The sequence below is a fragment of the Daucus carota genome, chromosome 2, assembly GCF_001625215.2.
Source record: "Daucus carota subsp. sativus chromosome 2, DH1 v3.0, whole genome shotgun sequence".
Lineage (NCBI taxonomy): Eukaryota > Viridiplantae > Streptophyta > Magnoliopsida > Apiales > Apiaceae > Daucus > Daucus carota.
In genome coordinates, this window is record NC_030382.2 from 56,341,427 (window position 1) to 56,369,061 (window position 27,635).

At 34.9% G+C, this 27,635-nt stretch overlaps 3 protein-coding genes across 3 annotated transcripts; 2 read left to right on the plus strand and 1 right to left on the minus strand.

The window, feature by feature from the left end:
* The first annotated feature begins 2,547 nt into the window (after positions 1-2,547).
* LOC108208049 (haloacid dehalogenase-like hydrolase domain-containing protein Sgpp) lies at positions 2,548-4,640 on the plus strand. The gene is made up of 5 exons (XM_017378524.2): positions 2,548-2,751; positions 3,309-3,420; positions 3,580-3,731; positions 3,807-4,068; positions 4,149-4,640. The coding sequence occupies exons 1-5, from the start codon at positions 2,732-2,734 to the stop codon at positions 4,338-4,340; spliced, it is 738 nt and encodes a 245-aa protein (XP_017234013.1). The 5' UTR covers positions 2,548-2,731; the 3' UTR covers positions 4,341-4,640.
* Positions 4,641-5,340: 700 nt separating this feature from the next.
* LOC108208179 (phragmoplastin DRP1E-like) lies at positions 5,341-11,272 on the minus strand. Its single transcript, XM_064088383.1, has 15 exons — positions 11,048-11,272; positions 10,841-10,904; positions 10,270-10,377; positions 9,706-9,807; positions 9,176-9,226; positions 9,020-9,081; positions 8,503-8,593; positions 8,330-8,394; positions 7,699-7,893; positions 7,487-7,606; positions 7,341-7,411; positions 6,888-7,113; positions 6,372-6,422; positions 5,929-6,297; positions 5,341-5,721 (listed from the first exon to the last, which is right to left on the minus strand). Exons 1-15 carry the CDS (start codon positions 11,177-11,179, stop codon positions 5,593-5,595), a joined length of 1,836 nt encoding a protein of 611 aa, XP_063944453.1. The 5' UTR covers positions 11,180-11,272; the 3' UTR covers positions 5,341-5,592.
* A 2,583-nt stretch (positions 11,273-13,855) lies between these two features.
* LOC108209116 (regulator of nonsense transcripts 1 homolog) lies at positions 13,856-27,075 on the plus strand. The gene is made up of 29 exons (XM_017379864.2): positions 13,856-14,476; positions 17,946-18,197; positions 18,286-18,456; positions 18,613-18,663; positions 18,856-18,948; positions 19,093-19,188; positions 19,406-19,456; positions 19,528-19,646; positions 19,741-19,849; positions 20,429-20,551; positions 20,643-20,714; positions 20,943-21,014; positions 21,103-21,169; positions 21,681-21,823; positions 21,916-21,987; positions 22,082-22,210; positions 22,385-22,540; positions 22,864-22,977; positions 23,061-23,159; positions 23,245-23,322; positions 23,766-23,900; positions 24,377-24,451; positions 24,525-24,627; positions 24,785-25,155; positions 25,258-25,317; positions 25,391-25,462; positions 25,548-25,679; positions 25,921-26,040; positions 26,261-27,075. The coding sequence occupies exons 1-29, from the start codon at positions 13,982-13,984 to the stop codon at positions 26,393-26,395; spliced, it is 3,765 nt and encodes a 1,254-aa protein (XP_017235353.1). The 5' UTR covers positions 13,856-13,981; the 3' UTR covers positions 26,396-27,075.
* The last annotated feature ends 560 nt before the right edge of the window (positions 27,076-27,635 follow it).

The following is a 27,635-nucleotide window of genomic DNA, read 5'->3' on the forward strand; positions in this document are numbered from 1 at the left end:
AATAATACGTAGATCTATATTTTTTGTACACCTCAAATTACGTGCACAAAGTCAAAGCGACTAATATTTAAGAACGGAGGGAGTACTAATAGAAAATTTATTATTATTTAAATAAAAATTAATTTGGGCCGCCCTCCCCTCGAACACAATACTAATAAAAAATCTTTTTTATAAATTTTGATACGAAATAATATTATAATTGCATAAAAGTTATTTTGAGTCGTATTCCCGTTAAATATATTATTAATAAAAAATATTATAATTAATATAAAAATTTGTTTAAGTGGCCCTCCTGTCAAACACAATAAGAATAAAAAAATTGTTTGACCCGCCCTCCTATAAAAGATAATATTAATTAATAATTATTATAATTATGAAAAAATTAAATATAATAATAGATAAAAATTAGTTTGAGCCGCTCACTTGTCAAACACAATGCTAATAACAAAACATTATAACATGGATATTAGTTTGTGTCGCTTCACCGTCAAACACAATACTAATAAAAATTATTATAATTATGATAAAGTTAAAGATTATAATTGGATAAATATTATATTAGTTGTGGTCCTGTTTTAATAAAAAAAATATATTATAACTTAGATAAAAAAAATTATTTTAGCCGTTTCTCCATCAAATATAATGCTAATAGAAAATTTATTAATATTTAGATAAAAATGAATTTGGGCCGCTCTCCCCTCAAATACAATACTAATCAAGAATTATTTACCTTATGATAAAATTATAATTATAATTGGATAAATATATCCAATTTCATAGATTTTAGCTATTATATTTTTCTTTAAGATTCCTATTTCTTAATTATTTAGATTTATCTTTTTTTTTAAGATTCTTATTTCTTCAGTATTTAGAATTTCATAGATTTTAGCTATTATATTTTTGTTAAAATTCCTATTTCTTAACTACTTAGAATTGTATCTCTTTTACGATTATTATTTTTAGCTACTTTACCTATTTTCTCTCAAAAAATTGGAAATCTAAACGGAAAGTTTATAGAGACTCCACGTAACCTCCCGCATATCCTCTCAAGAATCATTTACGTTATGATAATATTATAATCATAATTGGATAAATATATTCATTTCATAAATTTTAGCTATTATATTTTTCTTAAGATTCCTATTTTTTAAATTTAAGATTCTTATTTGTTAACTACTTAGAATTTCACAAAATTTTAAATATTATATTTTTGTTAAGATTTCTATTTCATAACTACTTAGAATTATATCTCTTTTACGATTACTATTTTTTAGCTACTTTACCTATTTTCTCTCAAAAAAATTAGAAAAAATAGAAAAATTAACCGGAGAGTTTCGACAGACGCGTTAAGATTCCTACTTCTTAACTACTTAGAATTATATCTCTTTTACGATAACTATTTTTTAGCTACTTTACCTATTTTTTCTCAAAGAATTAGAAAAATTAAATGGAGGGTTTTCAGAGACGCCACATTACCGTACTGCATTATATAATTTGAAAAATATTAATCAAATAAGAATATAAATTTTATAACTTTTGAAAATAAGAATTTAATTTTTCTAAATTGTACTTGTCTATAATTTTTAGATTATAATTTTATTTTCTTATTCAAAATTTAAGAAATTTATTTTTAGACCACTTTCCCACCTCTGACCAGCATCATATATTGTGGTTAATCCAAAGAATTTATGTAATCACGCTATTCAGTTTTCTTTGAAACGACTAACAGAAATCCGTCTTGCAAAAAGAATCGTATTATTTTTATTTTATAAATTAATATAAAAAAGAATTGTATTACTGTTAGAATTCTAACAGATTCTAGAGTACCTTTGAAGTCCGATAAGAAAAGAATTATATTATCTTTAGAATTCTTAAATCTTATTTTTTTCACCAGTGGTCGAGGACGGACCTAAATTTGGAGTCCAGACTCTACCGTTTCAGATAAAATATTATTGAAATTGTTGTGGTTATAACAAAAGATATGCCTTAGTCTAGTGAGGTGATTGTGCTTAAATTCTTGGTTTGGGTTGAAGCTTGTAGCTTGCATTGTGATCTTAAAGTTTTATGTACTCAGCAAATCTATTGGAGCCCTCCAACAGAAGATCTCGCTCAAGTGTATGTAATTAAAAATAATAATTGTATTACCTTTACAATTCATTTTTTAGATTCTAGGGTATTACCTCTATAATCGGATAAAAAAAGAATTATATTATCTTTAGAAATTCTTGAACTTGATTTTTTTGAATTATAACTATATTTTTTCTCTGAAATTTAAGAAAATTAGAAGAATTATATTACCTTTATGATTCCTAAATAAAAAATTAAGAACCCTTCTTCTAGATTCCAGAGTTACATTTAAAATTTAATATCAATAGGAAAAGAATTGTACGACTTTTAGAATTCTTGAACATGATTTTTTGAATTATAACTATATTTTCTCTCCGAAATTTAAGAAAAATCAGAAGACTGAGTCGAGAAATTCTAAAGCCGCCCGCATCCTCCTTTATATATATATATTGATTATAAAGACATTTGTGTACAGAAATTGTCGCATGTGCGTGACGTGACAAGTAAAAAGAACATGTTGAAAAAGTACATATTCATATGCGTGGATCCTGGAACATTCGCTGTCCGTTCATCAACTGCAACCTTCTTCTTCCCGTTTGAATCTCCCCTCCCCTCCCATAAAAAAAATTAAGGAGCCCCGTAGCCAAGTGATTGAGTTATTATCATGACGGACTCAATCGACAGGTGATCGATCATATATAAACCTCATTCTTTACATATTTCTATGTTTGATGATTTCTTTACTTCTTAGATCCATTCTTGGCTTAATATATGTTACTTGACAACTTTATAATACACGCTTCTTGATATTTGTATCTGTTAGAGTACTGATTTTATATTATATAGGTTTTGCTTCACACCCACAACATAAATTCCTTGTTATTTGATTATTGCCTCTAGCAACAAACTTTTGCAATGTATTGATATGATCCAAGAAAAATATCTTAATCAATTCATCGAATAATGTGGTGCGATCATTTTCTTGATCCTGATACTGTCTTTTTTGTATTCTATCACAAATTTCTGCTGTGCATATGTATCATGTTGTAGGATTTCTAAAATTACCTCACTAAGTTGATATCTTAGTTTGTGTGATATTGTTATGTTTTTTCATATGTGAGTTATTTCTATCCATACAATTTTAATTCAAGTTCTTGGTTGATGAAAAATGTGTTACAAGGGATCCTGACTTTAAGTTTTAAAATAGTAAGGTAGAAAACTGATCTCGTTGTTTAAAACAGCACATCTCTCTCAAGTTTGGTTCCGCTAGAAGCAGTACTGTTTGACATTGATGGAACACTCTGCGATTCAGATCCCCTCCACTTCTATGCTTTCCAGGAAATGTTTGCAAAAGTAGGTTTGCTCTTTCTTGCCCATTTTGATATTTGGATAAATAAGATGTAATTTGGTTTGTATGTATGAGTGTGTTCGGCACAACAAAAATAAGCATCATATGTTATGTATCTTGAGTTAGATTTTTTTGGAGCCTAACACTGCTAGGTAAACTGTCAGATAGGTTTCAACGACGGGGTACCTATCACGGAGGAGTTCTTTGTTAAGAATATTGCTGGAAAGCATAATCAAGATATTGGCAATTTCCTGTTTCCCGACGACCATGCAAAGGGTGTAAAATTTATGGAAGATAAAGAAGAGGTGTTTAGAAGGTGAATATACTCACCATATTATTTGTTCAGCTTACTGAATGTATCACCCTGTAATTTTAAATTTGCACAATACAGAATGGCCAAGGAACAAATTAAGCCTATAAATGGCCTTGACAAATTGACAAAATGGATAAAAGACCGCGGTTTGAGACGAGCTGCTGTTACCAACGCTCCTAGGGAAAATGCTGAAATGATGATCTCTCTTCTTCGCTTATCAGATTTCTTTGAGTATGTAATTATCGGGAGTGATTGTGAGCGTGCCAAACCTTTCCCAGAGCCCTATTTAAAAGCACTCGAACTACTCAAGGTGTCGAAAGATCACACATTTATATGTGAGGTTTGGCTTCTTGTTCAACTTCCTTTTCAGGCTTGGTTTTGTGTGTTGCAAATCAATTCATATTATGCATGTTTTTCCAGGATTCTGTTTCAGGAATAACAGCTGGGGTTGCTGCTGGAATGCCTGTTGTTGGTTTGACCACCAGAAATCCCGAACACTTGTTAAAGACAGCAAAACCAGCACTACTTATTAAGGATTATGCAGATCCGCAATTGTGGGCTGCTTTGGAAGAGATTGATAGAAAGACAGGCGCGTCAACAGGTTCTGCCTGAAATATTCAAATCAATTGCCAGCAACATGTCGTGAAAGGGACGAAAAACAGTACAAGAAGATAGTTGCAAAGGACTTTTTTTTATATAATAATTCTGTCCACATTGATGAAACTTATTCTTTCGACGTCATGCCTCTGTATCTTCTGTAATATGTCCTTATTGGAAAGGAATTTAATAAATCACTAAGAAAATATTCCTGCTCTGTAAAATATATATGATGACAACCATGAGATGTTATACTAAGCGGGTCGTCTTGTAAAATGAACAAGTAAGATTGTAGGTTGAGTTTTTCTTTCAATGGTATACTTGATTATGTCCATAAATATGCTTTTTATCACTCCTGGTGAGTCCTGATAAGGATAGATATAGTATAATTTTGATGTCATTTTCATATAATTTCATTCATTTCAACCAAACAAATCTCTTATATTCTTTATGGATCTCAATCGATGTGTAAATTACATATCTACCATAAGGTTGGGCATTTGAGTAGATGTAACAATCACAACGTTAGTTTGCTTGCAATTGTCCATGCTTGAAAGGAGAAAGAACCTGCGTGCTGATTATTATTTATATGTGCTAAAATTATGTAGTACATATATATAAAGTGAAAACCAACATAATGCATCGAGTAGATCTAACGAGGGTTTGTTGTTTATTTATATTGTGAACCCTTGATCAACTTTATTTTTACAATTTGTGAAGGATTACCTATGCAATACTGAAATCCAACATTTGGTAACATAGAGTATAAAACGGTAGCATCGGCATAAAGATGCCACTTCAATATGCATCACGACATGAGATCCTATATATACATAAGGTACCGAATTTTTTCAAGTGTTGAAACTCTATACATCAGAGTATTGAAAAGACCCGAAGAAGGCCTCTTCGGTGTAGCTGATATATGCATAATGCATACCATACTTCCATGCAATTGAACATACATGCAGATAGAAATATCAGGAAGACACTCAGGGAGGCTAATTAAAATCTTGGCTTTTGAAAAAAGGGTGAATATCAAGCCAATAGCCTTATACAATTCAATGCCAATCTTTTCACTATATAATCCAATTAAAACTTATAATTCCGGGGGAAAAAAACTACATATAGTAGAACTACCTCTATCAATTTATAATATGAATAAAACTAAAGCCAGACTGAAGAGTAAAATACTGCTCAATCATTTGACCTTGACAACCATAGTTGAAGACAACAAATCAGCAGAAGGAAGCTTTACAGAATATACATCTCATCTTGCCCACAGTACTGAATCAATTTCGTTCCTCGCAGATTTATATAAATCCAGTCTCCTTGCAAAACGCTGCCTTCTCTCCAACAATACCGGATCTTCATCAAGTAGTCGTGCAAACTCCGCGGTCTAAAGGATCAGATAAACAAATTATAGACAGATAACAAGTGAACATTTAAGTGCCAAAGCTAATGCCAACTGAAGTAAATAATAACATAATTACAACTTTTCCCTCAACTTCATTTTATATGTTTGGATCACATTTTTGTTATTTTTATTATGGGGCTTGGTGGTATTTGTTTAAAGCAAAGAGCAAACAAACAAGGAGATGAATACCTCGTATCTCCCCACTTTTGTGTAGAAGTGATCCAATAAAGCTTGTTTGGCTTGACGAACTTGGCAATGAACAACCGCTTTTGGAATTGTCCTCCTAAAACTATCACACACCTGGCTAATATAAGAGGATACATTGGTACTTATTGCCTTGAAGTGGTCCTCTGTGTATCTATCCACAGCAGCAGCAGTTGGATTTCCTACTCTTTCCCCTTCCTGAGGAAGTCTACGGAAGAAATCTACAGTCAAATAACTAGATTCCATGTCCACGAGGAACAAGACATACTTTTTACTTGCATCACGGAACCTCTCTAGTGCTGCATTGGCAGCTGCTGCCAAGTCTGCTTGAAGAGTTGGGAAGCGTTTTAACTCCTGCACTAAGAACACATGTATGATACCAACCTTCCCATTAATAAATTACCCATGTTGTAAAGGTGGAAACAAACCTTAGTTTCTCCGACAGATTTCCTAACAAGTTCCTTGAGAATGAAGTGAACCTGTTACAGTATAATGGCATTAACATGTTTGATGCAGAGAATTATGATCTATCAACATTTCAAAAATTACACACAAGCACACGATACCAGCCTTATAAGACTAAAACTCCTTATAAGACTAAAACTGTACAATGTTTTATGAATAGTTTGTATCAATTTGCTGAGTTCATCATGAGGGATGATCATACCTTTTCCAAAATGAAGAAGCTATATCCTATATTTGATTGAAAAAGAAATGCAAAAGGAAAAAAAGAAAATGCATCCCGTATCTGATCTAACAACTGTAAACCCAAGCTAAAGGCGCTCACCGTAATATTTAACATGCAAATTTAGAGTACACCTATGACTAGCAGCCTTAAAAGAGCTCATCTCTGGGTTTTTGAAGACATAAGCAGAACCACATAACATATAAGTTTTCGAATGCATCCTTGTAACAAGGAGTTCAATGTTAGACAACACACTTACTGCATCAACTGAAGCTTCAGCTGGGCCTCGAAAAAAATTTAAAGCGCCTTCGATAAGGCGTCTATAACCTTGTTCAGGGGCTATCAAATGGGGTTGGTACCCATCTGCCTCACAAACCACTCTCTTTACATTCTGTAGTGAAAGATGACGATCTAACGGAAGCTTCTTGAGAGCAGATGGAAGCTGATAGTCAAAAATTTCATAGATCCGGTCTCCTCCTGGTCGCCTAATCAAGTGAATAGCAATTAGTTTGTCAAATTAAGAGATCACTTTCATAGGAAGCTTGAACATTAAAATATGCCCACTGGAGCCAGGAGGCACTTGGTTAAGGTATAATAACAGTTTTAGTGGTAATGACAATCTTGAAACAGGTATTAGCACTATAAAAGGAACAAATGCAGGAGCATATGAGAGAGGAGGGGGGGGGGGGGGGGGGGGGATTTATTAAGTTACCCTCCATCAAGGTGCTCGTGGAAGATTCTATCAAATGCACGGCAGAGCTCCAGGATGGTGTATAACTGGGCCTATCAAATACAAAGAACCATCTGAAAAAAATTGAACTTGTAACCAAATATTAGAAAAGTTTGCAAATCTCTTACCCCGGCATCTATAGCTGTAGGTCTACCAAGATGATCCAACTCTGCTTCAAGATCTTCAATTCTTTTGCTTATCATGGACGTAATACCTGGTAAACGAGCTTTAATAACTGTCTCTAATTGCTGAAACAAGTTTAAAGCAAATGTGTCAAACAATCCTAATGTGTCAAGGGAAATTATAAGAGATATCATAGGTTATGATGCCGAAACAGTACCTTTGAGAGAAGTTTTGCAAGATATTCTGACCCCAATCTGCCATGTATGTGTGCATAATCAGGACTGGTGGCAAAAAATTCGCGCTCACTAAGGCGTGCAGCATTGACATTAACATTTCTGTTAATATCAGCCTGTGAGCGGTTGACAACTCCAACCCAAGGGTGTTGAAGCCGGTATGATCTTCCTTCAAGAACCTTAGATATAACATATATCAATGTTTAAACAACACAAGCTTCATATATGTTGTCCACGGTGTGGTTATTATGGGGTGACAACGTGAAATATGTGCAGTTATAAGAACAATAATTTTGACAGTCACTAGCACCTATTATATTAATATTTTAAGCTTGATTGCTTCACTGCTATTTAATAAAATGAACTTCACCGATCCAGGTAATGCGTAACCGCTGATTATGTACCTAAACTCTTAAGCCATCAAAGCAAAGTAATTAAAGAGGAACTATGTGTATGTGTGTATATATATATTCAAAGAAATAATCAAAACCTTCAACTTTGTGTTTAGAAGGCTTAAACACACCACAGAAAACCTGATTGCTTTGCGTAATAGGTGTCTATTCTTATATGTGTAAGTAACTACATTTATTATGAATCTTATAAGGGAGAACTTACATCCAGTGCATTTGTTCCTTTATCCATCAAATCAAGCTTTGTTAACACACCAAATGTCCTTTCACCTAATAAAGTAACCAAAATAATGTAATTACTTGCAACACTTAGTTATAAAAATGATTTACCTGGAGATATAAGAATGATAGATGGACAGAGATTAAAAAAACCTGTACCTTTGGGATCAACTTCCCGAGCAAGCTTCATCGCATCAGATGTGGCAACATCTTGATTAGCAGGAGTTATAGCTAATATAATGCAATTTGGCTACAACCCAAAACAAATTACATAAATAATGAGATAAGAAAATTTTCAAAAATCATAAAATGAATAAACCAGTAATGCATAAATTTCCCATTAAGGCTCTAAGCCCATAATCAGCATTACTTTCAATTAACTTCACCTACATTGAGGAACCTTTTTAGGTGAATTACAACACCATATTGTTTTCTACAAGTTAGACAGAACTGGCAATGTCAGCTACACTAGAACATAATAATGGAAGAGCTCTTGTCCAGATAACATAATACTACTCTAAAGACTTCAATTCATATTTAATATGCTTTACCTTGTTAATTAGTTCATGTGTAGACTAAAATTTTCAACATAATGAATTTATATATCAATGCTACCAGGGGAAGAATGTAAACCCTCCTACTTGATTGCATAGTAGTAATCGTAGATAATTGTTACCTTCTCCACATATGAACGAACCAAGTTCTCTATTTCTTGAACGATACCATCTGGTTGCCCCTCTGTCAAAATTCAGTTTAAATTAACAATTCTTGAAGGGAGGAACTAGCAAAATAAAGGTGTGTGCAACAAGAACAAGAAGTTGTGGTGTAATACCTACAGCAACCTTAGTCAAACCAGGTAGATCAATCAGCGTTAAGTTCACAACTGCCAATAAATTAAAAGGTAACCTTCTTAAAAACAAAGTCATAAGAAGATAGGCAAAAAAAAAAAAGTTGAAAACATAAAATCTGGTGAATTTATGAGACAATTAAGCAATAGTTCCAATAGCAACTTTGCAAAGCCCCTTCGAGTGAAATGGCTTAATGCATGGCGTGGGTATAATAGTGCTCCTTGGCGAAGAGAAATTGAAGAGTATATTGTTTGTGACACATAGGATATGTGGATATTTGTAGGAGAACCAGATATGGTTTACTGAATCTTGTGAGCATGTATAACATATAGAACAGATTGCCCGGATATTGCACCAAGAGGAAGGAGAAATTATAAACGTATGTAAATATTTGTTGTTATTGTTGTTGCAGTAAGCACTACATATTGTATAAGAAAGTTCTCTTATTTTTTAGAAACTAAAAACATTTAAAATATGATCCCAATTTCTCATTAAAAAAAAAAAAAAGAACTACCATTTGGTGAGTAAATGCTAAGATTAATAGGCAGCGGAGAAATCTGCTTCTTCTTTCCAGTCACTCTGTCAGTTTCATCCTCAATTTCTTTCCTTACAGCAGCTACATAATAAGGAACATGCAAAGGAAGTATCAAAGTCAGCCATCATTTTAATAACAAAAAAAAAAATGAGTACACAGTTACAAAAGCAATAGATGCAGCATGGCTGATAATAACATGCAGATACGTACGTGTCCTACTGGCCTGACTAGCTAAACTGGATCTTGTAAACAATTACTTTAGATACACTTGATAGCAAGATAATCCATTACTGATATGTGTTTCAAATGACAGTAATTAACCAAAATAACAGTTACAACTTACAGTCATATAGAATTTAATCTCAATATCAGTTAACTAATGTATCTCTATCCAGTGTGTGAAAATCTCAATTTATTTACATACCATAACAAAACAAAACGAAGGAGACATATCCTTGGTTACATGTTTAAATAAATAGGTAGATAAAATGGACTTTGCGCAGAAATTTTGATATACACAGTACTAGAAGTAATATGACATACAAAAGTCAGTAAACTTTTTATTCCCAGTGTGAAGAAACTGAGCGTAGTCTTGTTGTCCCTCGTCTATCTTATTCAGTTGTAAAACCAAAGGCCTCCTTGTCACAATCCCTGAAACCAACACATAATATATGTACAATCCAATAATTAGCCTTTCGATGCTTCCTCATAAATTCAGACCAAAGATGCAAATTGAATTTAATAATTTCTTTAACATACAATCCTTAAAACCATGTTATATCCATCAGAATTTAGAACAATAAAATTAAGCCACGTTATAATACAAAAAATTTAAGCAATTGTCAGGCTTGTCCCCTGTCAAATAAACTAAGCAACCAATATTCTTTCTCTATCACAACTACAAGTATCAACAGTTCCACCACCTTACATTAGATTAGCCTAAAACCGAAAAACCGCATTACGTGAGAGCCTGCATTTAGTGTCCGTGATGTACAATTACACACCATGCTTATCAACATTGGACAATTGGAGCCGGAAACGAAAAGTAAACAACGTGATAAATAATAAAACACAAATAACACATTCAGATTACGAAATTATACATCGAAAATACCTGATCCCCGGGGCAGAAAATCACGGCCAACAAAGCTCTCCAACACCGAAGACTTTCCAGAACTCTACACAATCAACAGCAACAACGAACATCAAATCAATGCACAAGCTATTTACACACACTAACACACACACACACACGTAATATAATGCTTTTACATGTGATGATTATATACTACGAGAGATTAGGGAGGAGAGGAGAATGTACCTGACCGCCAACAACGACGATCGTCGGGAGGGAGTCCCAAAGCGACGGGAGAGAATTCCGATCATCGGGAAAATCTCCGAGAACAGTGCAAGCTCTTTGGATACGATTAACCAGCGCGATCAAAACGTCCATCTCTTTCTCTTTCTCTCTGTCTCTCTCTCTCAATCTCTCTAAAACCCTAGCTTTCTCCCAGGTGATTTTTGTTTTTCAAAATTTAATGCTCAACAGTCCAAGCTAGTAGTATATACGTATAAATACATACAGTGTAATTGTGAGCGTAGAAAGGGGAGAAATGGGGAAGTTAGCCGGGGCGTGTATGGAGAGTTTGCTTTCTTTTCGAAATTCTAAAAATGAATTCTTGATAAAATAAAAACTACTGTATATATTTAAAATTCAAGAATTTTATTCATTTATTAATTTTATTCATACATCATTATTCTTCTTATTTCAATAAATAAATAATAATTTATGACAAGATGTCATATAACTGTATATGATATTGCATCAAAAAAAAAACTGTATATGATATTACATTAAAATAAGGTCACCGAGTACAATTAATAAAATAAAAATCATAATTTCAAAAAATAAATAAATTAAAAATCAAAAACAAGAAAGGATGATGGTCCTGGTTGGGACTTGGCCTTAGAAGATTGGAGTGGAGGTTATATATAATATTTTGAGTATAATACATAATTTTTGTGGGGTCATCGTGTAAAGACGGGCTGGTAATTTTGGATCGGTTTGACAGTCGCGGGTCAAAAAATTTACCCAACCTGAAATTTTAATGGGTCAGAATACCCAACCCGAACCCGACCTGCACTACCCGCGGGTAACCCGAACCCGACCCGAAAATTAATATTTATTAATAATTTTTTTTAATAATAAATAAATATTATTTTAATCCAAATAAATTATTTTTTATTAAATTAAATAATTTTATGTTAAATTTAAGTAGTAAATTTTATAAAATAATATAATATTTATATTATATATTAATTTTCGGTCAATTTCGGGTAACCCGAATTCGACCCGAAAATGATCCGTTTTTTCTGGGTTGATTTTGGGTCAACCCGAATTTGACTCAAACCCGAAAAACCCAACCCGAATTCGTATTTTGCAGGTTGAATTCGTGTCGAGTCCAATATTGCCACCCCTAGGTAAAGTAGCGGTTAGGAACTAATATACACACTGTTACCTTCAAACAGTTAAAGACAAATTTGGACCGAATAGTGAATAGGGGTTACAACTTGCACAAGAATGTTAAGTGTAGGGTGCATATTGCCACGTTTTAAAATTCAGGTACTAAACTACGTTCGGAGCAAATCTAGGGGTTATAAAGTGTAATTAACTCTTTTTTTTTTTGAAGTAAATTAATTAGGAAAGTTCTATGGAGACCACTTTTTTTTTTGAGACCGTGGAGACCACTTATGTTCTGCAAGTAAAATATCGCATAAGAGCATTGCAAAACTCATAATTTTGCAAATCAAAATACTGTAGAATACATTATTTTGTGAAGTATGTTCTACATGTATCACTAATTCATTAAAAACATCGAAGAACATCTATATTTAATAAGTAGAATATGTATGTTCTGCAAATTAAACAAATGTTCAGCAAACTAAACATATTCGACAGGATAAAACATTTTTCTAATATTCTACGTGCAAAACATGCATGATATTCAAGATTTTAAATGATATAATGATCTTTGTATAACATGATTTGCAAAATTATGAGTTTTGCAATGTTTTTATGCAATATTTTAATTACAGAACATAAATGGTCTGCACGGTCTCCAAAAAAAGTGGTCTCCCTAGAACTTAACTCATGCACTAATTAACTCTATTATTAAAACAAATTTTAAAAGGGAAAATTGATTTTTTTGCCGCCCAACTTATTATGTTTTTAGAAATTTACCACTCAACTATTTTTTTTTTTCTTTTAGTCACTAATGTTAGGTTTGGATTTGTTTTTGGTCACTAACTTAGGTTCGGATATGATTATTAGCATTGTGATAATTTGTTGTAACATCATTAATACATAGCGATAGTATATAATATTTGATAATGTGACGTATGTTTATATCCTTATATATAGCAATAATAACATAAAAGAGGTGATAAAATAATATTTTAAATCATGAAAAATTATAATTAGAATTCTAAAAATTAATTAAATCATCAATATGGAATCAATGACTTCACATAATTCATCCTCTCCCTAACTAAATAAAGTCTAGTTGAGTGATACGATGCATCATCTTTCACTATTAAAGTTTCAATCGACTAGTTCAGCCTAAGATCCCTCTTAAATATATCCTCATAAATTTTAATAACTTTATTTTATTATAATTTTCAAGATAAAGATAAATAAATAGAGAGGAAAACTTATTCTTCGATGATTTATAAGATTTTCTTTTTGCGTATAAGAAATTTTTATTCGGAAGAAAAAATAAAATAATTTATGAGATTACATCTTTTAGAAAATGTAAAATGCGTGTCAAACTCGTATCACCCAATATAAATGTTCTTGAGTACATAAAAGTATAGACATACATCAAATCATCAAAATATTACAAATTACTACTATATTTTAATAATACTACAAAGAATTAATATAATGCTAATAATCAAATCCGAACCTAATTTTAGTGGCAAAAAAATATCCGAACCTAACATCAGTGACTAAAAGGAAAAAGAAATTAGTTGAGTGATAGGTTCCTAAAAATATAATTAGTTGGGTGACAAAAAAATCTATTTTCTCATTTTAAAACAATGCGGATGCGCACGCGTATGTCACGTGCCAATTTCTCTTGTCGAAACAATCTCACCCCCGGCCCCTGTAATCCTCGTGTATTGTCTTCAAAACCAAACCCTACCCCCAAATTAATCAATTCAATTGAATCAATCTCAAACCCTAGCCCTAGCTCTAATGGACTCTCAATCAAACAACCTATACGACACCGCATCTCAACCCGACATCGGCAACGATGCCTACACTTTCCTCGAGTTCAATACCCACGCCGATGATGACGACTTCGATTACCCCGAATTTCACGAGCTCTCCCAGCCAATCCGCGGCTCCGCGTGGCCCACACCTTCCGACTCCGTTGCCGAAGCGAATTTGTCGGACCATCACTCCGACGCCTCGCCGGGCTCCGGGAACGGCGGGAAGAGTAGAGGAGGCGGGAGTAGTAATCAGGCGGCGGTGGAGGCGATAGCGGCGGGGATGAGTGGATTGACGTTTGAGGAGACTGGTGATGATGATAGTTATGAGTTTGGGAAAGGCGATTTTACGGAGCACGCGTGTCGTTATTGTGGAGTGCAGAATCCGGCGTGTGTTGTTAGGTGTAATGTGCCTTCTTGTAGGAAGTGGTTTTGTAATTCGAGAGGGAGTACCTCGGGGTCGCATATCGTCAATCATCTGGTTAGTATTTGCATTTTTAATTGACTTTGGTTTTGTTAATATTTATTTTCTTGCCAGTATTTGCGTTTCTTGACTTTGTTTTGGCACGAATAATAAGTGATGGATGTTTATAGTTGAACATTCTTGTTGATCTAATAACAAGTTCTTGATGCTTAGCTAGTCTGAAAGTGTATATAGTTGATTCCATGTCTAATTATGTATGTATATGTGTGGTCTTTTGAAGATTTTAAAACATGGCATTTTACTAGACTTAGTCATCTTTGAAACGTTGTATATTATGTTCATTAGATTTATAGACTAAAATGTAGAATTAGGAAACACAAGTAAAACATTGAAGAGCAGACTAACTATAGAATCTACTTCTTGTACATGATTTTTTTTGTGAGGGTTCTTGTACATGAATTAGATTAAAGAAAACCTAAAAAATGGAAAATGATCTCCTGACTATATTGAACAACAAAAGGAATATCTCTTGCTTTCATTTAAGCTTTTGGTGATGATAAATTTGTTTGTTTATTTTCATTAAAGATATGTTGGAAAAAGGATTAATATATAAGGAATGACCACATATATCACATGGAAAGAAAATTGTCCTTGTCATCACATGAAAAGCGAAAGAAAGGAAAACAATAAAAAATGACAAGTGTCGGTTGATTAGTTATGAGAATCCGAAATTTGCTAGTTTGGTGATGCACTTCTCTCCCAAGATTTAGATTCATGATCTGGAAGAATTTGTTTGGGATTGCTACCCACGGCAACAGTACAATCGTACTTCCAATATTCCAAATATTCTAGTAATAAGATAAGATATTTCCTTTTATTGGAATAAAACCCGAAGCATGAGCATTATGAGGAAAAGGAATTTTCCTATTACCATAACCTAATATATTGCGGAAAATCTATATCTAATAATTAAATTTAACATTATATTAAATTAGAATCAAATTTTATTCCTGAACTAAATAATTTCTACCTGCTCTAATGTGGGGAAAAACTCATCAAGGAGTTCTGTAGTATCTATATTACAATTTCAAGACATCAATTTCAACTCCATTACGGAAGCAACATGGAGAGAACAATATATGTTCATACTGTAGCACTTTGCAACTTGTCTTCCTAGAAAAATGACGTGTTTCACCATTTCGTTGCTCGTATAAACTTCATTACAAATCTACCTTTTGTAAGCATTATACACTGAAGAGGTGGTGATTTTCTTGTACAATTTAAGACATGGTGCAACCATGTGATTTACTGTCCTCATGGTTTCTGATAGGTCGCGTTGTCATTTTTTGGCCACCTGATTTTATTACCACAACCAGCAAACTCCTAAGTTCAGTGTGAATGTTAGCGGCAGTTGCCTTTCTATACTGTCAATTTCTATAGCCATGAAATAAAAATTTGCGGGATGGCTGACGAACACTGCTTAACTGCTGCACCCTTGCTTCCTAGATCGCAACCCGTATGAGAAAAATCTCAGTTCCAACAAGAATATTGCATTCCCTTATATAAGTGCAGAACTTTACAACTTAGTTAAAAAGTAACATTGTAATAGGAAAGAAAAAAAAATCTTTTGTTATATCAGACTACCATAAATTAGATTATTCCTAATAGTCTTTTTATCCATCTTACAGATGAGCTTTATGGTAATGTACAATACTCTCTTTTTCTAAATAATAACATAAGAAAAAACTAAATTAATTTTTTAATTTCTTGACATACCTCACCTCTTTTGTTGTCTGATGTGTGGCTTACCTGCGACAATAGAACAAAATGTATAATATAGTCTTTTCACCCCTTTGAAACATGTTAATATATCTGAGCAATTGATTTGATAATCAGTTTTCTCTTCGCCTTAAAAATATCCGAACTCTATGACTATTAACAGATGCCTTCGGAGTTCAGGTTACTGTTTTAGAGCGAGAATAAGGTTCCAAAAACCGGTCGACTCTGGATGCCTTGGGTTTATCTTAGAATGTTAGAAAGACCAGTTCTATATTAACTCATGGTTGTATATTTTGCATACGTGAGACCAATTGTACTCTTCTGATATGTTTTATTGGCAACTCACCATATATTTATAGATACCATCTAGAATGTGCCTTAGTTTCTCTGTGTTTAGTTATCTTGACACTTAACTTAATTTGTACTATCTACCTATATCTATTCTGTCTATATCTATCTATCTATCCATCTACCTATCTCTCTCTCTCTCTCTCTATATATATATATATATATATATATACATAGGGGAGTGCTCAAATACAAACCAATCTTAAAATACAAACTACAAACCATATATAAAAATAACAAAACTCATACACAGTAATCCATTTTTCTTCCTTTAATCAGATCTACTTTCTCTCTCTCCTCGTTTCTCTTACCTCCGTCTTTCTCTCAACCTGCCGCGATGTAAATCAATATAGTTTGCTACAACTGAATTTTGTTCCCATTGAGATAGATACAAACATATAGATATAATTTAGTGCTGAAGTTGTGGTGCTTTTGGTATTTGATGATGCTACGGTTTGGTAGTGGTGATGTTGGTGATGGGGTGTCAACGGTGATAGTACAATGATAGTGGCAGAGGTTGAGGCGAATTCACCCACCATCACGTCTCCACAAGTCCGCTGTTTACGCCTCCTGCTATATACTTTTGTGATTTTCGCTTTGCAAATTAGTGATTTGTGCTATATAAATTAGTGATTATCACTTTAGAAATTGGTGAAACAGCGGGTACAGCACAGAAGCTAGTGACAGTGACACCGGGATGTGGCTGTGTTTTCAGGCGATAGAGGTGAGGCTGGAGGTGACGGAGGTGAGGCGGGAGGGCACGGTGGAGGTGAGAGTGGATTTGGTGGTGATAGAAAATAATGGAGGTGGACATGGAGGTGGTGGTTATGGAAGGGGCGGGCGGCATGGAGGTGGAGGTGGTGATGATGGAGGTGACAGTGGAAGCGGAGCTGAAGGAGGTGGAGGTGGAGTTGGTGGAGTTGGCGGAGATGGAGATGGAGATGGGGTTGTTAGAGTTTAGTAACACTAAAAACGGCTGATCACTAAATATTATTGTCATAATCATCAGTTTGTACGTTTGTAGCGTAAGGAGTTTGTACTGGAATAGGACCCTATATACATACATACATATATATATATATATATATATATATATATATATATATATATATATATATATATATATATATATATATATATATATATATGAATGTTCACTGTCATGTTTCTGGTTAATTTATTCTAGTAGTGAAAATTCTTCAGGATGGGTATGTTATAGAAGAAGAGGTTATTTGGGACTAGCCTCATTAAATCAGTAGTTGATATATTTATTTTTCTTAGTTTCACGGTGTAGAATGTAGGAATACTGTCTTTAACCAAGTAATTATGTCCAATGTGTTATCCCATTATGATATAGTGTCAGTGTTAGGGTCTTGATCTTGTAAATTCTATTTTTTAGGTGCGGGCAAAACATAAAGAAGTTTGTCTTCATAAAGACAGTCCATTGGGAGAGACAATTTTAGAGTGTTACAATTGTGGATGTCGAAATGTGTTTCTTCTAGGTTTCATTTCCGCCAAAGCAGAGAGTGTTGTTGTTCTACTTTGCAGGGAGCCCTGTCTTAATGTTAATGCATTGAAGGACATGAATTGGGACTTGAGTCAATGGTGCCCACTTATTGATGACCGATGTTTCCTACAGTGGCTTGTTAAGGTTGGTGTGTTTGTTACTTGCATACAGGCTGTTTTGAAGGTTTAAATTTTAACTTAATGAATGACTAGTTATGAAACATATTTTTCAGGTACCCTCTGAACAGGAGCAGTTGAGAGCACGGCAGATAAGTGCTCAACAGATTAATAAGGTAGAAGAACTTTGGAAGTCTAATCCTGATGCTACTCTGGAAGATCTTGAGAAGCCTGGTGTTGATGATGAACCGCAACCTGTTGCTTTGAAGTATGAGGACGCATATCAGGTGCAAATGCTCACAGCTCCTATTTGTTGCCATAATTTTTATGATAAATGTCTGGTTTAGATGAATGAAAATGTATAAATTAGGAATTAGCAGTTGCACTCCTTATTGTACATACAATAGTTGCTGACAAGCTGGAGGCGCTTTTCCTTTTTGCAGTATCAAAATGTCTTCGCGCCACTGATTAAGCTAGAAGCTGATTATGATAAAGTATGTCTCACTTTTTCTTCCTTTTTTTTGTGCTTTCTGTTCAGTTTTCTATTTGCCAGTATTACTGTAAATTACCCAAGTAACAAGTTGATGGTTTCAAGCTACACAAGCTGTTTTCCGCTTATCATTCTGTGACATCAAACGCCTATCTAAGCAAAACTATGTGGAAAAATATTATTTTTTGCTCTGCAGATGATGAAAGAATCTCAAAGCAAAGACAATCTCACTATACGGTGGGATATTGGTTTAAACAAGAAACGTATAGCATACTTCGTGTTTCCGAAGGTAAAAAGTTCTGCTTTGATTAAAATTTGTATATGCAGTTCCAGATATCTTTTCAGTACAGTTTGATATATTTTTATCAGTGTTTATGCTCTATTGAATTTTTCCTTTCCATATTTTGATCTTCCCCAGTCGTTTTTTCTGTAGGAAGATAATGAATTGCGCCTTGTTCCTGGGGACGAGTTACGACTGCGTTATTCAGGTGATGCTGCTCATCCAGCTTGGCAGTCAGTGGGTCATGTGGTAGGTTTTTTATGTGGACTAAATTGCACTTTGTTAGCTAGGTCCAAGTTTAATCTTCTTTCTTCTAGATATGAGACACTACAAATATCAAGGATAGTTTAAGACAATCCAGTTATAATCAGTGTAGTAGGGATATTCTCTACAAGAAACGTGTTTATGGACAGTGGGCTGTATTTTATAGTATTCTTTGTTTTCCTGTTCTCTCTTATTTTAACAGGTAAAGTTGACAGCACAAGAGGAGGTGGCTCTTGAACTCCGAGCAAGTCAGGTAGTTTGGTGTATTTTATATGTGTTCTGATCTCTTTTGCTTCAGCTACCTTATTATTGTTTTGTTTGCAGGGAGTTCCTGTCGATGTGAACCACGGGTTTAGTGTTGATTTTGTTTGGAAGAGCACAAGTTTTGATAGGATGCAGGGTGCAATGAAAACTTTTGCTGTGGATGAAACAAGTGTTAGCGGGTAGGTCTCCTACTGTTCTTCCCTTTACAAATATTGGAAGAAATTTTTTTGATATCTCTGTTCTGATCTCCTTTGTTTTTTTTACTTCCATCAGGTACATTTATCACCATTTGTTAGGTCATGAAGTTGAGGTTCAAATGGTTCGTAATGCCCTGCCTCGTCGTTTTGGCGCTCCAGGACTTCCGGAACTTAATGCTTCTCAAGTAAGCTCAATAATTAGAATATAGTGCTTGTTTTGTTTGTAATGAGGTGTATTTCCTGGATGTTGTAGATGTTAAGCAAACAACCACTTAGAATCATACAACCTGCTTATGTTTGATACTCCAACGATATGGATTCCTTGTCTTAAGTTTGTAGTGTATCAATATTTTTTCCATGTAATTGATTGATAATACTATCTGAAGTTTATAAGTTGCATTGACTTCTTAGAAATTCTTACATCTTTAATATTTATGTCCAAAATAAAAATGCTTAACCAGGTTTGACTTAGACTGTCTGGAAGAGCTAAATTTATAGCACATCTAAACATCACTGTGGTGAATTTTGGCGCATGTCCCATTTGTATCTTCTTATATGAGGTTCAGAAAAGGTGTGAGAGGAAGACTTGATGCTCATTGTAAATATGCATCTTATGCAAATAGGGATGAACTGCTGCCTAATTATTCCCAAAAGACTTTCAAATCATTCATTGGAGCTGAATGACCGGCCTTGTGTCTTTTCTTGCTTGCAATTTCTGTGTTTGATCGTTCTTAGGTCCTAACTACTAGGTGGTGCTTTTGTAGGTTTTTGCTGTTAAGAGTGTACTTCAAAAGCCAATAAGTTTGATTCAAGGTCCACCTGGCACAGGGAAAACTGTCACTTCTGCAGCAATTGTTTATCATATGGCCAAACAAGGGCAGGGGCAGGTAAAGTTGCAGTTCTGATACATATGTATATGCTAATCAACATGTTCCATGATGTTGTTTTTTATAACGTGGAAGTTGTCTTCCTTGACAGGTCTTGGTTTGTGCCCCAAGTAATGTGGCTGTGGACCAATTGGCGGAGAAGATAAGTGCTACTGGCTTAAAGGTAAAAAAAAAAAATAGTATACAGCTATTATATCGCTTAACCAAGGATCTTTAATTTCTTACCATAGTCAGCTGCTACTGACATGACCTATTGGGCTTCAGTTTTTATTATTTTTTCCCGTCATGCAAGGTTGCCTCTTCTATCTTAGAGGACAAGTCTTGTGTACTTTACATAGTTGTAATATACTGGACCGCTGCTCCTTACTTCTTAAGAATGTTTTTTTACTAGGTTGTTAGGCTTTGTGCAAAATCGAGGGAAGCTGTAAGTTCTCCTGTTGAGCATCTAACCCTTCATTATCAGGTGTGTTTATGAGCTAATTTTATTATAGCATAAGATGTTTAATAACCTTATTACTAGATTTTTGTATCTGAATATAGTTCTACTGCAGGTCAGGCATCTGGATACCTCTGAAAAGAGTGAACTTCACAAGTTACAACAACTGAAAGATGAGCAAGGTTTAGTTGTATTATTTTATGAGAGGAATTTTTATACGGTTCATCACATTCTGAACTCGTGTTACCCAGCGTGGGCTGCAAACTGAATATACTGTTCTATCTGATTGAGTTTTCACGTCTCCCTAGCTAATATGTAATAAACAAGCTCTAGTTGCCAACCACAGCATATTCTTAGTTGATTGGTTGGCAAAATTGATTTAGGCCCTTATGCAGAGTTACAGGCCCTTAAATATATGTAATTGGACCATTAGCCATCTTCCGGAAACCTGGGGGGAGGGGTAGAGCGCAAGTAGATTGCATAGCGAAGAATTTACCGCAAGTGTGAGACTTCGTGGCCTATTATATATATAATTTTGAATTTGTAATATAAATGGGTCTGCTCAAAATTTGGTCTATTTGGCCAATGAATTATAGTCATTTGTATTTATTTAAGTCATGGCAAAAATATTATTGCAATCTGTTAAATTTGAATGCTCTGATTGTGAAGCTGAACACTTTTTCTCTCTTCCAGGAGAACTGTCCAGCAGTGATGAGAAAAAATATAAGGCTCTAAAGCGGGCAACAGAGAGAGAAATTTCTCAAAGTGCTGATGTCATATGCTGTACCTGTGTTGGTGCTGGTGATCCTAGATTATCAAATTTTCGATTCCGGCAGGTATGTTATCAGACATGCTTGTATTGATGTGTAAATTCTATAGCGTATATTATTTAGGTCTTGTAGCTGAAGTTCTGATTTACCTCTTGCAGGTCCTAATTGACGAGTCTACGCAATCAACTGAGCCAGAGTGTTTGATTCCATTGGTTCTTGGAGTAAAGCAGGTAGTTGCTAATTCTTTTTGTCATATACTTTAGTATTTTACTAGTGCTTTGTGTGAATGTTTAAATGGTTACTGTTCCCATGTCTTTTCATCAGGTTGTTCTTGTTGGTGATCATTGCCAACTTGGTCCTGTCATAATGTGCAAAAAAGCAGCTCGTGCTGGACTTGCACAGTCTTTGTTTGAGCGTCTGGTGCTACTAGGTGTAAAACCAATCAGATTGCAGGTTATAATCCTTCTACTATTGCTATCTCCAAGTGTGTTGGATAGGAAGATTTTTCTTTTAGTCAACATGTTTCTGGTTCCTTGGAGTTGGTATTACTGTAATTAGATATTGTTACTGTTAGATTGGGTAAATTATGGATACGGAACCGATATTCTTTTTGGTTGTCTTGAACAGGTTCAATACCGTATGCATCCATCCCTTTCTGAATTTCCGTCGAATAGCTTCTATGAAGGTACCCTTCAGAATGGAGTCACAATAAATGAAAGGCAATCGACAGGCATTGATTTCCCCTGGCCTGTACCAAATCGGCCTATGTTCTTTTACGTGCAGGTATTTTGAAGTAATTCATGTCTTAATTTTGACCAGATTTTCTCGATTATGAAATGTTCTCTTTTCTGCGTATGTGCCCACACACCCACATATTAATTGATATAATTAGTTCAGTATATCATGAAATAGTTTGATGGTCTATGTTGGATAAGTTTATAAGAGGAACACAGAAACTTTTATCTACTAAAAGGGTCAGCGATGCAGATGTAGGGATCATCGAGACTATTTGAATTTGTCATTTGATCTAGGGAGATGCAGCTATATTTTGACTGTCGTTACTCTCTTTTGTCACTGTTGTATTGAAATTTATCATTTCTTCTAAGATGGGACAAGAGGAGATAAGCGCTAGCGGGACTTCCTATCTGAACAGGACTGAAGCTGCAAATGTTGAAAAAATTGTGACAACTTTTTTGAAGAGTGGTGTAATTCCTAGTCAGGTGTGTTTATCAGACCTTTTGCATCTTTTTTCTTCTTTTGGTTGATGGGCCTTGACTACATTGTTCATTAAAAAAAAATACAGATAGGAGTGATAACACCGTATGAAGGCCAGCGCGCATACATTGTCAACTACATGTCAAGAAATGGTGCTTTAAGACAGCAACTTTACAAAGAAATTGAGGTACTTCTTGGATTCTCCTCCCATGATTCTGTTATATGCGACTTATAATTTTCCAACATGGAGTATTAACTTTGAATTCTTACAGGTGGCTAGTGTAGATTCTTTTCAAGGGAGGGAAAAGGATTATATTATATTATCATGTGTGAGAAGTAATGAACATCAGGTCGGTTGATAGTCTTGTCTTCCCCTTCATTTGTCCTCTTTTTTCCCTTTGAAATTAGATGTTGCATCTTTGTTTTGTATAAATTACTAGTAATTACCCATTATTTAGGATGGTGATGGTTGATGGATTTTTTGAAAGGTTTCATCAGAAGTTTATTTGCACGTCTTTTTCTGAATGCTCTAGTCTAGATTAGTGTAGTTATTAAATGTCAAAATTTTAAATGCCTATAGGTCCTATACCTTTTTGAAGCAAATGGGTTGCAATCTATCTAGTTGTTTAACTGTCACACCTGATTATTTTAGTTAACTCTGAGTGTCATGTGGGTTTTTTTACAACTGTGAATTGTATGGATTTTTTGACTATTATTTTTTGATTTTACCCTTGTCAATATGGTAATATCTTGTTGTTTTATTAAGTTCTTTGCTGACTTCTTTGTCATCCAGGGTATCGGATTTCTTAATGATCCACGAAGGCTTAATGTTGCCCTCACTCGTGCCCGTTACGGCATTGTCATCCTGGGCAATCCAAAAGTTCTTAGCAAACAACCACTTTGGAATGGCTTGCTGACACATTATAAGGTCCAATCCAGCCTCTATTATTGTTGGCTGCTTATGAATATTAGATTTGCATGGTTTGATTGTGTCTAGTATCATAATTTATATGGATTTTATTAAACGTCTTTGTTTAGCATTTGAGGCCGTCTACTGTGGAATTGTTCAGATATTATTTCTATCTAGGTAAAGAATATGTAATATAGATGGAGAGGAATATACCAATTCCGCACAAATATTGTCAAAAAAAAAAAATCCGCACAAATATAGGTAAGATTGTGCAGTCATGTGCTAAACAAATATAGGTAAGATTGTAGGAGAATGTATATTACCTTCTCATCTCATGTTTTAGGAGGCGAGGTTCTATATATATTCTGTTTACAAAATCCAAAAACAACTCTTGCTTACATTTGATTTTCAATTTCTGCACAGATATTCAAAGCTACTTTTGTATCCGTTTGATTGCCACTAACTTGGTCCTCTACCTATCTTTGATTTATCAGGAGCATGAGTGTTTGGTGGAAGGACCTTTAAATAATTTGAAGCAGAGCATGGTGCAGTTTCAAAAGCCTAAAAAGGTAAAGCTCCCGTGTGAATATAATTGTTCACTATTTTAAATGGCAATATGCTGACACTACGTTCATTTTGCAGATTTACAATGATCGGAGACTTTTCTTTGGCGGTGGACCTGGAATGATGCCTAATGATAGTTTTGGATCTGCAGATGCTGAGAGGAGAAATAGCCGTTCTAGGGGTATTTTATGATTGGATAATTTAGTTTTTCCATGTTGTCTTCCAGTTTAAGTCCACTTGGTCTGCTATGATGAGTATGAAGTGCAAGATTCTTGCCTGTGTTAGTTCAGCATACCGTTATAAGCTTTTTTGTCGTGAATAAACATTATATATTGCAGGCTCTTTCATGCCTCCTGGCCCACCCAATGGCACGCATAAACCCGGTCTGCATCCAGCTGGTTATCCCATGCCTCGTGTTCCGATTACACCTTATCATGGGGGCCCTCCACAGCCATATGCTATTCCTGCCCGTGGTGCTGTACATGGACCTGTTGGAGCTGTTCCTCATCTTCCTCAGCAGGGAAGTCGAGGTTTTGGTGCTGGACGTGGCAGTGCTGGCGCTCCCATAGGCAATCATCTTCCACACCAACAAGGCTCTCAGCAAGCTGTTGGGAGTGTTGGGTCTAATTTCAATTATCCTACATTGGAGGGTCCAAGTAGCCAGCCATCTCCCGGTGGTCCATTGTCGCAACCTAGTTATGTTTCTAATGTAAGTCTTTATAGTTCTGTTATGACAATCAACATTTACTTCCCTCTTTTTTTTTCCTCTTTATAAATTTTAAACATTTTGGAGGGTTCTTCTTTTGAATAGATGACTGTTCAACCAAACCAATCATTTCGGGACGGGTTCTCTGTTGGCGGAATGTCTCAGGTAATAGGGTTTCGTGAAGGAACACTTGTTTTTTAAAATTTAGTCTAAATCTTACATCAAATACTGCTTTCAGGATTTCTTGGGAGATGATTTTAAAAGCCAGGGGTCACATGTTCCATATAATGTGGCCGATTTCTCTACTCAGGTTTGCATATGTAGTAATCAAGATCTCTGTTCCTTATTACCTATTTTATGCTCCTCTTTTTACATTTTATATTCATTGCTTGCAGGCTTCTCAAAGTGGATATACTGTTGATTATGCAACACAGGGAGGACAAGGTGCGTTTCCGAGTAGCTTCCTGAATCAGAATTCTCAAGCAGGATATTCTCGCTTTGGTTCAGGCAATGAGTTCATGTCTCAGGTTGGTCGTGTCACTTAGACACTTGGGCTACAAAATATCATCTTAGTTTCCCAAGTCATATTGGGTTTTTCTTCGACATTTATGTTTATTGGTAATAGCAAATTTGGAGGGAGCTAGCACCAGAGGGAAATGATAAATTCTGTGAAACTTTGAGTCTGTAATTTTGGAATATCTCACAAACAATCTTTTGTCACTAGAGTATGAGTATTAACTAGTATTCTTTCATCATTTTTTATTGTAGGATTACCTGGCCCATGGTTCACAGGGCCTCTTTACGCAGGCTGGATTCAGTGATCCTTCACAAGAAGATGTTTCACATAGCCACTTTGGCTTGGGCAATGCTAGTCAACTTCAATCTCAGGTTTTACAACTCTGCTGTCTGTTGACCACTCAATGAATATCATAATTATTTTTTATCAGTAGCACATGTTGACAGGTGTCTTTTATGTACGGTGGCACCATCTGCACCTATTTAACATGAGACTAAGCACTAGACATTTTCTAATGGCACGAAAAGATCTGCTATCATTTCTTGATTCCGGTTCTCTGTACTGAGCCTGTTTCTTATGTATTATTTGTAGGCACTGTTGAATCCTCTTTATTCCCAGACTTTCACCAACTACAATACACAGCCGCATAACATGCAAGCTCCACAACCGCAACAAGGCCAACCTGGACAAGGGTCCCAAAATCAGAAAAATCAGTATAGTAGTTGAGTTCTTGGGGCTTCTATAAATGGGTTATAGTCTTTGCCTCAGAAACGTAAAATGTTCTGCCATCTCTGGTAAGTTCTGCCTGCTATAAGATGCTGATTTTGTCCACGAATAATTAAGGCTGGGTTGAGAAAGTGGCCATTTGCTAGTCATTTCTGAGTTACAGGAATTAGATTGCCCCCAGAACACGAACTAATGAAAACATGGACGGGCACATTAACGGCTGAGGAAGAGGAGGATAACCCAGTATCTTGTTGAAATTTTGAAGTTTTGGATGGAAGTGAGAGTTGTTCAACTGGAAAAGCATTTACATGTCATGGCTTTGTTAGAAGGGTTTGGCTAACGAAAAAGCAGAGCTGAACACTAGTTAACAAGGGAACTCGTCACTGTTCAGAAGAAAGTACAACTGTATTTTTCTGCCAGGGGAGATCAACTATTCCTTCTGATCTGACATGTATATTCTACAAAGTGATGATGATGAACATTCTGTTTTTGATATTAAACGGGCCTGTATTGTGGATTTAAGGGGGTTTGTTTAGGTATTTAGGCATGATACATGTCGGCCTGAACAAAGATTTGGTTCCGGTCTTCCAGATTTTACATGTCTAGAATAATTATTGGTGTAAACATAATTTGGTTCTAGATTTTACATGAATAACATAATTATTGGTGGTAGCAGAAAATTGAATATAATTCGATCAACCGGCGTTGCAGGATCCAGACCCTGAACACAAGGCACTTGGGGCGAAGGCGAGACGGAAATAACCCAACACAGAGTAACTCGGGAAAAATTGAAAATGAAATTTGAGACCACCAAAAACAGAAAGTAACTACTCCCTCCGTACCCCTCAATTGTTTACATTGGAGGGGGACACGGAGACCAAGACAATGTATGAAAAATGAGTAAAGTTAGATGAAAAGTGGGTAAAGTGGTGGGACCCATCAATATTTAATAATAGATTTGAGATAGTGGAGGAAAGTAGTGGGTGTAATAGTAGTTTTTATTAGGGCTGCACATGGGCTGGGTTGGGCCGGTTTCAGCCATTCAAGCGACCCAACCCATTTAGTACGGGTTACAAAAATTTAACCCATTAACCATAAAAATAATTAGAAACCCAACCCTACTAATTGTATGACGGGTTGGGTTGGTTAGGGTAGGGTTAATCGGGTTGAAAAATTTGCAAGATAAGCATAATCCAAAATATGTTTTGCACCATTTTCTTTTGTACAATTAGCAATAACA

What these genes read in the sequence shown, in the direction of transcription:
- LOC108208049 (XM_017378524.2), top strand. Translation starts at nt 2,732, where the DNA reads ATGACGGACTCAATCGACAG. An exon ending in ATGACGGACTCAATCGACAG is followed by an intron (nt 2,752 to 3,308) that starts GTGATCGATCAT and finishes TGTTTAAAACAG; the next exon opens with CACATCTCTCTCAAGTTTGG. An exon ending in AAAGAAGAGGTGTTTAGAAG is followed by an intron (nt 3,732 to 3,806) that starts GTGAATATACTC and finishes TGCACAATACAG; the next exon opens with AATGGCCAAGGAACAAATTA.
- LOC108208179 (XM_064088383.1), bottom strand. Translation starts at nt 11,179, where the DNA reads ATGGACGTTTTGATCGCGCTGGTTAATCGTATCCAAAGAGCTTGCACT. An exon ending in TTTGACTAAGGTTGCTGTAG is followed by an intron (nt 9,082 to 9,175) that starts GTATTACACCAC and finishes GAATTTTGACAG; the next exon opens with AGGGGCAACCAGATGGTATC. An exon ending in CAAAAGTGGGGAGATACGAG is followed by an intron (nt 5,722 to 5,928) that starts GTATTCATCTCC and finishes CTGATCCTTTAG; the next exon opens with ACCGCGGAGTTTGCACGACT.
- LOC108209116 (XM_017379864.2), top strand. Translation starts at nt 13,982, where the DNA reads ATGGACTCTCAATCAAACAACCTATACGACACCGCATCTCAACCCGAC. An exon ending in CGGAACTTAATGCTTCTCAA is followed by an intron (nt 19,850 to 20,428) that starts GTAAGCTCAATA and finishes GTGCTTTTGTAG; the next exon opens with GTTTTTGCTGTTAAGAGTGT. An exon ending in AACCTAGTTATGTTTCTAAT is followed by an intron (nt 25,156 to 25,257) that starts GTAAGTCTTTAT and finishes TCTTTTGAATAG; the next exon opens with ATGACTGTTCAACCAAACCA.